The sequence below is a fragment of the Punica granatum genome, chromosome 3 (genome assembly GCF_007655135.1).
Source record: "Punica granatum isolate Tunisia-2019 chromosome 3, ASM765513v2, whole genome shotgun sequence".
Classification (NCBI taxonomy): domain Eukaryota; kingdom Viridiplantae; phylum Streptophyta; class Magnoliopsida; order Myrtales; family Lythraceae; genus Punica; species Punica granatum.
The window spans coordinates 17,444,680-17,457,795 of record NC_045129.1 but is presented as its reverse complement, the minus strand read 5'-3'; the positions used below and the strand labels follow the sequence as shown (position 1 = coordinate 17,457,795).

At 35.6% G+C, this 13,116-nt stretch overlaps 1 protein-coding gene across 1 annotated transcript; it reads right to left on the bottom strand.

The window, feature by feature from the left end:
• Nucleotides 1-6,212: 6,212 nt before the first annotated feature.
• LOC116200159 (asparagine--tRNA ligase, cytoplasmic 1-like) lies at nt 6,213-10,437 on the bottom strand. Its single transcript, XM_031530882.1, has 7 exons — nt 10,253-10,437; nt 9,503-9,995; nt 8,751-9,341; nt 8,307-8,563; nt 8,104-8,233; nt 7,977-8,035; nt 6,213-6,788 (listed from the first exon to the last, which is right to left on the bottom strand). Exons 2-7 carry the CDS (start codon nt 9,980-9,982, stop codon nt 6,605-6,607), a joined length of 1,701 nt encoding a protein of 566 aa, XP_031386742.1. The 5' UTR covers nt 9,983-9,995; nt 10,253-10,437; the 3' UTR covers nt 6,213-6,604.
• Nucleotides 10,438-13,116: the final 2,679 nt, after the last annotated feature.

The following is a 13,116-nucleotide window of genomic DNA, read 5'->3' as shown; positions in this document are numbered from 1 at the left end:
ATAAGGAAAGCACGATGAATAAATTAGATTGGCTTCAGCCTTAGATCAACTTCAAGATTGTAAAATCAGGTCTTGGCTTCAACAGATAAATAGCTAGCTCAAGCATTTTATCAAACACCTTTGGATCCAATATAAATTTTTTGCATGGCACAAAACTGAGAAATATAAAGCAAACCAATACGTTGCAATTCAACTCCGCGAGCTCCTCAAACCTGGGCTAAGTATGTTCAACAAACAGAGATGACCTAATAATTTAAATTAGCATTATCACGAAAAATACCCATCAATTAGAGTCTCAGATTTCTCAGTTTAAGCATTAACTACACGAAGAAATCACCACCAATCAACATTATCGAGCTTCTACAGTATATACAATCAACAGAGCACTGCGATACATCACCACAAACCAAAAATTTATTAGGGTATGAGGTGACGAAGCAAATGCCAGCCAATCAGTCTCAGGAAGTGAGAGCCAATGGTCGAAGATCTTGCCGACGAAGCTAGCGTTCGACTCCAGGGCGAAGGATGACACCGGCTTCAGCTGCAACAGGTCAGTATCCAGGGAGACGCGAGAAGAGGGAGGTAAATTCCAGCTGTTGCTCTTGAATCTCCAACCTGCCGCTGAAGAGATCTCAGCGCCTAAAGAAGGCAAAGCAACCTTCCTGCTTCTCCCCAAAGATCGCCGGAGCTGTCCAATTTATCGGAGAAGAGGGAGGGGGATGAGGATATCAAAGGTGTATCTCCCCAAAGCAACCTTTTGCTTCTCCCGCAAAGATCCTAGTAGTTTGTCTACTTTCTTCGGTATTTTGTCTGCTTCTTCAGTATTTTGTCGTAAGGCGATGCGTTTGGGTTATGTGTTTTAAAAAGTTAGAAAAAAAAATAGAGTGGTAGAGACTGGCAACTTATTAAGCCAGTCCTCATTCAAAGCTGTTGGATCTCTTTTATACGATCCAACAGCAAAACATCCATACGGGCCCACTGACTGAATAACCATTGACTGGATCTAAGAATTTTCGCGACCCAACACACCCCTTGGACAAAAGGTCGTACGGAGCCCGACAATCGTTAACAGACCTGCCATACATAAGACAACCTCCTTTTCCTCCACTAGCAGGTTTTTTTGGAAAACTGCATTTATTCTGATGTGGATGGCAGGCAGGCCTATACTTCTTGGTTTCAATAGGCCTCCTTACTAGCGTTGTTTCTATCTACTATTATCTAAAAATAATCAAGTTATTAATGACTGGACGAAACCAAGAAATAACACCTCACGTGCGAAATTATAGAAGATCCCCTTTAAGATCAAACAATTCCATCGAATTGAGTATGATTGTATGTGTGATAGCATCTACTATACCAGAAATCTCAATGAACTCGATTATTGCAATTGCTCAGGATACCCTTTTTTAGCTTTTAGAATTTATTTCTTAGTTCAAGATCCCTCTTAGTAACTGGAATCAAAGATCCCAATCCAATGTTGGGAGGCTCCTTACTTCAACTAGTCCCCGTGTTCCTCGAATGGATCTCCAACTGAATCTGTCGTCCTTTTGCTTTTCTAGAGTGCACTTTGGTGTCACATGGGATGGAGTGACGACTCAACTAAAATGCAAAATTCACCCCACAATGAAATCCCCATTCCCATTTTCACTATTCCCTTAAAATAATAATAATAATAATAATAATAAAATATGTGTTGCCACGAGGCAGCAGCCCAAGGATAGGAAAATGACCATTATTTATAAAAGGAAAAATAAATAAATAAATAAAATAGAAATCGGGGCCCACGCGGCAAGCTCCAAAGTCCCTGCTAGCATGGACCAGACTTCATCCTCTCAAACTTATATTCGAAAGTCTAATAAGTCATTTACATGTGTTTGAGAGTTTTTAAAGGGAGGAGAGGAGGGGGAGGAGTGAAGAGGGAAGGAAAAGAGAGGGGAGGAAATGGAGGGAAATGAATTCTCTCGTTTGAGAGTAATTAGTAAAGAATAGTTAGTAAATCAATCTATTAAGAGATAATTATGGATTTTTTCTATTTACATTACTTGAAAATGAGATCTTATTTAATTTCACTTAAATTTTAACATTGAAAATTAAGTTGAAATAAACACATGCTAAATTTTTTATTATTTAATAGGTGTCTTATAATATTAAAAAATAATAAGTTTCTTGTAAAATATTAAGAATATTGCTATTTAACGGGGCAATTTGTCAATAGTCATGCAACACACTACGACATGGCACTTTCTAATTGATTTCTATAAAATCCTCCTTTTAAGGAGGCACTAAATGCTGGCCAAAACAAGGAGGCACCGATGGAAGATTAATCCATCTTTCATGCATATAACATATACGAATTCATATTCATTTTTTCTTTTTTAGGCTAGATATGAACTCGGTTCTGGATTTTCGTGTTCATATTGGATCATCTTTATGAATATTACTGCTGATGATTGGCAGAATAAAGTCAGAAGTTATATAAATGAAGTCGCATATGCCATGTTTCTTACAATGAAAAGGGTCAAGCAATTCATGAAGTTATCTGTTTCTGATTTTTGAGGGGACAACATCAGAATTCGGGGTCGATCGGGATCTCAATTGCAGGAGTGTGAGTCGCGGATGCGGGGTTGCAGGCAATGAGGCCACCAAGTATTGTCATGGGATTTAACTCCTCTATGGAGACTCCTTAAAAGGGAGTATTTATGGGGATCAATCGAAGCGCGCCACATCGTAGTTTGTCAGATAATTGTTAGTGATGAAATAATAAGAAACTTGTTAAATAACAAGAAATTTATTATTTAACAAGAAACTTATTATTTTGAAAATAATAAGATACTTATATTTGTTAATAATAAGAAACTTGTTATTTACTAAGAAACTTATTATATGTATCTATATCTATATCTATCTATGAAAGCAAGGACAAGGTGCGCCCGATCAGATGGCCTCAGAATGTTCCATTTCTGAATATAATTTTCTCGATTTTTCAAGACTCTAAAAACATTTTATTTAATTATTTTATGTTATAAAATTATCAACAAAATCTTCTGAAATAATAAAATTTTCCGGAATTAATAAAATCTTCCAAAAATTAAACAAAATCTTCTGAAATTAATTATTTTCGGTTATAAAATTATTAAAAAATATTCCAAAATTATTTACCCGATAATCTTTTGAAAATTAGAATCTTACGAAATTTTTAAAAATTCGAATTGCATTTTTTAGAGATTCTTTGTTGTACATTACAAATAGTAAAATCGTTTTCAAAATCGCCCTTTTTCCTCAATTCTTATTCCTTGCAATTCGGGTTGACTTATATTTGATATCTTCGTCTCTAAGCTTTTGAAAGTAATATTTCTGACACCTCGATGACATAGATGCACATAGTCCCTCTGCCCCAATTGTTATGAGGACGAATACTATGACCCATTCGACCCCTCCATTATGCTCAGCATTTCATCCCAAGCTTCCATGGTCAACAAATGACATTCTTCGAGGATAAAAACTTTTAGACTGGTATTGTTGTAGTTTGACTTCTTTTAGTAGAGTATATTGCTTGAGTTTTCAGGGCTTGAAAGACATCTCTTGCCAATATATATTTTCTATTTCTCTTGGAATAAGAAACAAAAAATTAGCTCAATCCTTCTCGAGAAAAAATGTAATTGATGATTCTTTATTGTTTTCTATCAACAAAGGTGTTCAATGAATTATGAGTTAGTCTATGAACAATTAGCACTGCACACAAGGTGATCAGTTATTCAATTATTGTTGTTGTTTTTGTCTTGATATTTTACTTTTTTTCTCGATTTACAAAATAGTTAGATGTACTGAGTCATGGTGGAATGACTTGAATGACTGACCTCTGAGACAACTGGGGCGCGATAGGTAGAGAAGGCTAGGATGGAACAGAGTATCAGACTGATAATGAAGAAATTAGTTGTTGTCTTGCCCATATTTTTCACTTCAAATTCTTGATATAAAAAATATGAAAGTCGTAATAAACTCAACTTCTTTTTTTCTCTTTCCTACGTCAACCGACATGTTCTAATAAACTTTTCTTTAAATTGAAGATGTTTGAACTTTGCACACACATATATTTGAAGTCATATATTATATATATATATATATATATGTTTCTATATATTTGCACAAACACATATATAATTCCGTAATCATATATATCCATATCTATATATATGGAAACATATATATATATATGTTATATACCTTTTTATATATGTTTGTATATATGTTTCTATATATATATATCATAAATTATTTTTAATTAAATTTATATGTTACTGAGCAAAAAAAAGTTAAATTTATATGCTTCTATAATTTTTATTAGCTCTTTTTTAATTTTAATTTTTAATTCATATTATAAAATTGTTAAAAAAATTATTATGTTCTATCACGTGCGATGTACGAGATCCACGGCTAGTTTTGAATATAACAAGACTCTTGTTAAATAACAAGTTATCTTGCTAAATAACAAGGACTTATTTTTTTCAGAGTGTTCGTCAAACTCACTTTTAAGGAGCCTCCATACACTAGCAACACCCATTGTCATATCATACCCTTACTACATTGCTATATATTGTAAGGAATTAACTTCCCTTAGGAGGCTCTTTGAAAGGAATTAATCGCAGACACCAATTGTAAAGCGCCACATCATCACATGTCGAACTATTGTCGGTAACTAAGTAATAACAAACTTGTTAAATAATAAGACATTTTTTATTTAACAAGAAACATATTGTTTTTGAATATAATAAGATACCTACTAAATAATAAGAAACTTGTCATTTTGTAAAAAATTTATTATTTTGAATACAATAAGGCTCTTATTGAATTATAAGCTCCTTACTAAATAATAAGAATCTTGTTATTTTTTATGGGATCCTTAAAAACTTACTTTTTAGCCGTCTCCTAACCCTACACACTTCCATATTTTAAACTACCCTTATATTGAAAGAGAAGACTTAAAAAAAAGATAAATGACAAAAAAAAACTTTTAACTTTTTTTTCACATCTAGAATGAATTATCTATCTCTCTTTTTTTTTTTTACATATACAAACTATTACTTTAGCATCAAATCTAGCTTAGTCAATTTCGCCATTATTTTTTTGCTGACGTAACAAAGGTTAGGGGTGTCCATTCGGTTCAAACCGAACCGAACCTACCAAACCGAGTTCGGTTCAGGTTGAACCAAAAAATGGAATTCAAAGAACGAAATAAGACGAATAAATTTACGAAAAAGGAAATGATATGGGGAAGATTTAGGGCTCGGGACGAGAAGGATGGAAGCATCACAACCCTGAGTATATCGTCTTGAAGGCAAATGCAGGAACTTAAGATGATGTGAAGGAAAGTGGCGGAAAAAGATGGAACTTATCGTCAGAGTCGTGATGTACTGGTCACCTGAACTTGGCAGTCTCGAACATGAGCCGCAGAAGAAGTGGAGTCGACGAGCAAACAGCCTAGGAATTCGGCTTTCACAGTGGTCTCCAAGTTAGGACATGAAGTCCAGTAGAAGCCACAGCTGAGCTGAGCTTTCAGTAACCTCAACACAAACCTCCATGTATATCAATGTTCCTAACAGAAAGAAGCAAACTGGCCCGACGCCCTTTTCTATTTTCCTCTGTTTTTCTGTTGCTACAGCTCATATTGGAGGAGCAACTCCCCATTCATCGCATTCTGTACTTGAATCGACAGGTCATATACCTGAGTTTGATGGCTGAGATCTTGAGCAGTCCTATCTTTTTCATGAAAATTAAGAATCTACGAGTTAAAACGAGAAGTTTAATGGCAGGAAAATGAACCAGCTGGGGCTTCAGCCTATACATGAGCAAGGAATTAGTAACCTGATATTGATGCTGCCAGAAAATTATTTTACGCAATTTATTCCACGTCGAAGCAATAGTGAGCCAGCAAATAAATTTTGTATTAGCAGGCGACAGTAAGGAATAAAGGATAATCGCTAAGCAAAGAGGCGAAGCATTCATTGTAGCATTGCACTTATCTCTGACAGAGATCAAGGGTGTACACAAACACGGCAAGCGCCCACTGCACTTCTCGTCGCCTTTACATCAGGACAGGCATGCTCGATCCCAGTGTAATCACAACAAGAGGACAATGGAATCAGTGTCAGTGAAGAAGAGTCCATAGTCTATTTAATGTATGTTTTCGGTAAGAGCTGAAGACAGTACCAAGATAATAGTGCAAAGTCAGAAAAACAACCACCCACACTTTAGGCCTTAGGGTGTGCAATGTAAATAGCACAGAACCTCAAATCGCTCACCTTTCACAATATTACTGCAGCACAAATTCAAGCCCAAAAATGACAAACCGTTCTGCTATAATAACTTCCCTATCATAAAAGCCCAAGTCATGAATCTGTATTCAACAAAAGGGGAAATGCAGGGGGGAAAAAAAAAGTAACACCACTATTTTTACTTATACTGTTTCCAGATTCATCTATTAATAACTGTCATCCGCTCGAAGAATAACTCGGAAAGGAGAAGCTAAGTGAGGACAGTTGCTTTTCTTTGGACAAGAAGAGCAAATAATATTTAGCAGCATTAGCAGAAAACTGTGTGGAATAACTCAGAGATCTGCTCTCCCGGGGTATCTAGGGAAAGGAATAACGTCTCTGATGTTATCTATACCGGTAGCAAATAGAATCATCCGCTCAAACCCTAACCCAAATCCACTGTGCTTTACGGTCCCGTAACGTCGAAGATCCAGATACCATTCGTAAGGTTCGAGGGGCAGTCCCATCTCGGTAATCCTGTCAAAAAAATGCCCAAAAAGAAAAAGGAAATAAAAAGGGAGAATTACAGATCCAACAAGACATTGGGGGTCCTTCCAGACATTCATTCTTGTAACCTAAAGTATCTCATCTATAATAGTTAGCACAGTATGCACCATGCAGCTCAAAGTTTGGCGTGGGTGCCTTTTTTCTTCGGCCGAGTTTATCATTGACAACATGAAGTGCCAATTTTGATCCTACTTTGCACAAGATAGCTAAAGTCATCCTTCATGACTAATTATCACCTATTAGCAACTTATTCTTTTTGTTTTTTTTGGCCTGCATTAGCAACTTATTCAATGCTGGCAACATCACTCTTTTTTCTTCCCAGTTTCAGAAGATATTGTTGATTATGTGCAAAGTCAAATAAAAACACAAATTTCATGAACATTTCAGAATGCATGGTCCCAAACTCAAGGGTGTGTTTGGGAGTTGGATTTGGAGGGAGAGTGTTTCCCTTGTTAGGGAGATTTATTTGAGGGAGAGGGGAGGGAGGAAGAATTTGGAGGGAAATACTCTCCCTCCATTTCCCTCCATTGTTAAGAATTTCTTAACCCTCTAAATTGGAGATGTTGGAGGAACTCATGTGTTATTTGCTTCTACACTCTTCTCCACACAACTCTTTTTACAATAAATTTTTTTAGCTTTATACTACTATTATTTACTAGTGTTTATATATGTAACAGCAATAGTGTATGTATATACTACTGCTATAATATATATACACTACTATTATATATATATATATATATCAAAAAATAACTTTTATACACTGTTAAATGTAAAGTGGCCTTTAATATAATTAAATTATAAGTAAATAATGTAACTTAAAATTAATAAAGGTATGTCTTATAATATACTTTAGTTTCATTAACTCTCCTCTCCCATCATAAAATCTCCCAAACAAGATATGCATTCTCCCTCCATGTCCTCTCCTCTCCTCTCCCTCCCTCCCCTTTCCTCACATCTCCTCTCATCTATTATCCCTCCCCTAAAAAATCCCAAACACAGTGGCTACAAGGTGAACATAAGTGATATGCAAACTTCAAAGTGCAAAGTGGTCTGCAAGCAAAACTTGATCGTAGAAAAGATAATTTGCAGTTCAACAACATATCCCAATCAGCCAGCAGCCTATGTCAAGTTCCCTGACGACAAGTGGCTTCTTACCTATCTCTGATAATTTCATAGCGATCTTCCCTTTGGCTTCCACCAATCAATTCTCCCACCTACAAACCCAAGTAAGATCAATAAGCCTGACTTTTACAATATGACTTCCACAGCAGAATGGACTAACCTTGGGTACAAGGACATCCATAGCTGCCACGGTTTTCCCGTCATCATTAAGCCTCATGTAGAATGCTTTAATCCCTTTCGGGTAATTGTAGACAATAACGGGCTTCTGGAATTTCACCTCAGTCAAGTATCTACAGAATTGGCCAAAATAACATGATTAGTACCCACTATGAGAGCAAACACTGTTCTAATTAAGAAGCATACCTTTCATGTTCAGATGCTAAATCAATTCCCCATTCCACCTTATTCTCAAACTGTTTACCACCCTTTACAGCCTCCTCTAGAATGGCCACTGCTTCTGTATAGGAAACCCGCTCAAAGGGAGTTGAACCAACCATTCTTAGGCGATCGATGCAACCTTTGTCATAATTCTTGGCCATGAATTCCATGTCATCGAAACAGTTGTCAAGTAACCAGTTGCACAGAAATTTGACATATGCCTCAGCACAGTTCATATCATCCTACCAAAACATTAGGAATTTAATAACTAATTCACCAAGTCATGCCTGACAAAGTATATCGAGCACACCACAATTTTACAAAAGGCATTTCAACTCAGTTTCCCGAATCAATTTGGGTATGAAATAGTGCGAACATAAGCAGGAAGTATCACCATGACCAAGCAGCTAATCAAGGCTCGGATTTTACCTTCAGGTCAGCAAAAGCTATTTCAGGCTCCACCATCCAGAACTCTGCCAAATGCCTTGAAGTGTGTGAGTGCTCAGCACGAAATGTTGGCCCAAAAGTATACACACTACTGACAGCACAAGCAAAAGTCTCCACTTGCAATTGCCCTGAGACAGTCAAGAAGGCTTGCCGGGCAAAAAAGTCTTTGGAATAGTCAATCTTCCCATCTTTCTGCGGGATACCGGGCTTAAGTTTTGATCTCTCTTCAAGCTTCAAGAGATTCTCTTTAGCCTTGTTCAACTCAGCCACACATGCAGCAATCTCTGCTTTGCCCGCTTTGGCAGATTTCAACTGAGCAACTGTCTCTCCCTTTTCCTTAACGAGAAGCTTAGCGGCTTCAATGTCTGCTTCAGCTGGAGGAGGGTTTTTAATCAGATCCTTCTCCACTTTTTCAGCTTCACTGATAAGAGTTGTCACTTGGAACATCTCACCAGCGCCCTCAGTGTCACTCGTTGTAATAATCGGGGTGTGGATGTATAGGAAACCATGCTTCTGCAAGAATGTGTGGGTTGCGTAGGCCAATGCATTACGAATCCGAGCCACAGCTGATATCTGAAAACAATGCATTTATCAGAGAAGCGCTGAAGTCAAATAGCATAGAAAAGCATATATACTTAGCTCATCATACAAAATTAACAAGAAAACATATCAAGATTCCAAAAGGGAATGGTATTTGCATCGACATGGTGTCAAACTAGATAAAATTAAGGTACCGCGTTCGTTCTTGATCGGAGATGCACAACTTCTCTGAGAAACTCGAGCGTAAGCTTGGTCTTCGGCAATGGGTACTTGGCTGGGTCAACTGGTCCGACGTGGACAACCTCCTCAACACGGAGCTCAATCTTCTGCTTCGTCCCCTCAGGAGGGACCTTCAGCACGCCATCTAGGGCAACGCAAGTGCCCGTTGGCACGAGTTGGCTGATATCCGCCACGCCACCGTCCACAATGACCTGGAGGTTCGCGGGGCACGTGCCGTCGTTCACCTCAAGGAAAGCAAACGATCCACCACCCTGCTTCCGGCCTGTCTTCACCCAGCCGCCCACCCTGACACGCTGTCCAGCAAGCCCTGCCCCTCCGTCCAGACGGCAGAGGATTGAACGGACAGGGACACGGTCTGAGAACTCGTGCTTGGCCACAGCAGCACCATCGCTGAGGGTGGCGGCTGCCAGCTGCTCCACCGGTGGCACTTCCATTTGAGTGGGCTGTCTGCCATGAAATTAAAACAGAAACCCAAAGTCTGTTTAGATAGATTAATGCAAATCCAATGGCCAATCTGTACAAACATTAACAAAAGGACTGCTCATCGATTACGATGTTCATAATCAGCTGATCGATTGATAATCGACTTAACCGACAGCCACACTACCAGCTAATCAATCAGCTAATCGACAACTTAATGACTAAATTACACTACCAAATAGTGAGGAAAATCAGTGAAGGTGAAGGGAGAACCAGCAGCTCACCGCCTGAGAGGGTTGCTAACCGGGAGAGCAGGGAGCAGCAGCTCGATGTCGACTGAGAAGGGAGGAACTAGCAAGCAGCCCGCCGGCGGACCTAGCGAGAGGGAGACACGAGCAGCTGTATCGTGGCCGGCTTACTCGGCAGGGTTCGATTTTTCTGAAATGGGGAAGAAATGGAACATCTAGTCTAGGGTCCCGTTTGGTTGGTTTAGAAAAGTTTCGGAATTGGAATTGGAATTGGCATCGGAATCGAAACGCCCGACTGTTTTTTGTTTGTAATGAGATTCCTTTCCTATACCGAGGAATCACCCATTCCCGGGAATAAGTAACTGAGTGGGGAGAACGAAATTTTCTTTTAAAAAAATTCTTTTAACAATAAAATTATCACCACCCCCAGCAATCTTTTTCTTTCTGTGTTTTTTGGTTTTTCTTTTTTTGTTTATATTTACGATAACATGTTCTTCACTTGGGTTTATTAATGATTTTTTTAATATGAAATAAATCAAAATGTCGAAGTTATTTTTACTTGTTTTATATCCTACAAATGTCTCTAATTCCTGAATAATTTAAAGTAGAATTCAAATTTTTAAATCTATTACTATTGGTATCTTATCTTATCTTATCTCATTTTTAAATCTATTACCACTGTTTAAGAGAACTAGACGAACAGACCCCACTCATATGAATGGACCCTGTGCATATGCGCAGGCTATAATTGTTACGATAAATTAACAAAATTATTACTTTAACTTTGTTCATTTTGACTTTATTATAAAAATAATTTATCTTTATTCTTCTGCATATCTGTAAATCTCTCCTTAATTAGTTGAGTGAATTTAGTACTCAATCAACTGTAAGAATGTATCAATTCTCCTTAATTTAGAAAATCATCAAATGTATATATTTTATTTCATACATCCAAAAAAATGAGAATAATGAATATACAAAATATTTCATATATTACGTGAATTTATCCTCTCAAATAGTTAATCGGTTGCTTGAACAAAAATTTTAGTCCCTACTTGATATAAAATAATCTCCCTCTAATTATAATATACTTATTTGAAGATAATGAGGGGGTCTTATGAAAAATCTTTCTACTCAAATTTTCCTCCATGTTAGAGGTTGTAAAGCCATAAAATGGTTTCTTTCTTTGGAATACGATATTCCATTAAGGTCACAATAATATCAAATACAATTTATTATAAATGATCATAAATATATGATTTATGACATTTCATAAATTCAAGTCTTTTTGACTTCTGAAGCCAAAGTGGAGGCACGATACTGCGCCAATTGTCACATCCTCGTAGGCGGTGACACCGAATCGCAACTAGATATATACTTCGTCCTATGTGACACATTTCGATGCGTTGTTTCGACTTTTAATATCTTATATGGATTCTTCATATTTACTACTACTATATTTTCTTCACTCTAACTTTAATATAAACAAAATTCTTCATATTGTCACTAAATCCAACAATACTTTCTGCACTTTATATAAACAACATTAATTTATTATTTTACTATTTTAGGGGAAAGAAAATAAAGAGGTGATCAGTGGTGCAATAACGTACCACTACCTAGCTTTTGGTAGTCGAAAAGTCACTCATTCATGGAAGGTTATAATACTCGATTATAACTAGTTATTTTCCCGTGTTTCGTATGGGTTGATTAAATAAATTTTGTTTTGTAGGGCTAAATCAATATTTAATTTTTTTTCAATTTTTGCACTTTTTATTTAGGTGCATAACGTGAGTATATTACATTCTTTTTGGATGTATTGAACTAAAAAAGTTAAAAGGAGGTCATCTATATATATAAAGTTCTATCACCCGCAATAAAAAGGGTTAGAAAGGTAACTTTTGAAATACTATAAGGTCAGAAAGGTAACTTTTGGAATATTGTAAGGTCAGAAAGGTAAATGTGTAAATAATATTTATGATTAAAAGATACTATCTCAAAGAAAATAAGTACTATATTAATGATATATTTACATGAACTAACTACAAATAAAAAGTGAAGTAATTGTAAATATATATACAATTAATTCACATATATACCCAAAAAAATTTAAAAATATAATTTTTTAAAATTATCCTCACAACTTAAATCATTGTATGAGATTTGAATAAAATAAATATACTTTGATCTCTTAAGAAAATAATTGCTTCATTTTAGCTAAAATTATACAAATTTCAGCTAACATTATATATATATATATATGGCCATATAAACTTGACTACAACTAATGAATTAGAGTGTACATATGCCTTACGATCAATATATATTTATATCTTAGTGGAAAGATATTATATATATATATATATATATGTGGAGAGAAATAAATTATGATCAATAATTTAAATTGTTAAATATGATATTAAAAAAATATTAATTCTCACCTCCCAACACTAATAAATCGGCTATAAAAGATAAAGTCTACTAATTGTTTGCATTAAATGGTCCCCTAATCGTATTTTTACCATCAAAGCCTATACCAATTCAATGTAAATTTTACCGCTAGTGTTGAATAATAAATTGGGTATAATAGTAAATGTACTGTAATTCATAGATTAATATGTTAAATAAAAATTAATTAATAATACATATTATTGTAAGTAATAGTAGCAAATGTGAAAGCGAAGAACACATTAATTCGAATTATTATTGTTATTTCAATAGTAAATAAATATTCATAATCTTAGGAAATAAAGAAAATTTATAATTATATGAATTTAAACTCTATTGAATATTTTTTTAAAACTATTGCAAATCTTATAAAAACTCAACTAACTAAATCTCTCATGAAAATAATTGATTAATTTTAGCTAAAATTATACAAATTTATGAAATTTAATATA

Coding starts and splice junctions, on each gene's coding strand:
- LOC116200159 (XM_031530882.1), bottom strand. CDS start 9,982: ATGGAAGTGCCACCGGTGGAGCAGCTGGCAGCCGCCACCCTCAGCGAT. Junction 9,342..9,502: donor TCCGATCAAGAACGAACGCG/GTACCTTAATTT, acceptor CATTGTTTTCAG/ATATCAGCTGTGGCTCGGAT. Junction 8,036..8,103: donor TGGATGTCCTTGTACCCAAG/GTTAGTCCATTC, acceptor TTGGGTTTGTAG/GTGGGAGAATTGATTGGTGG.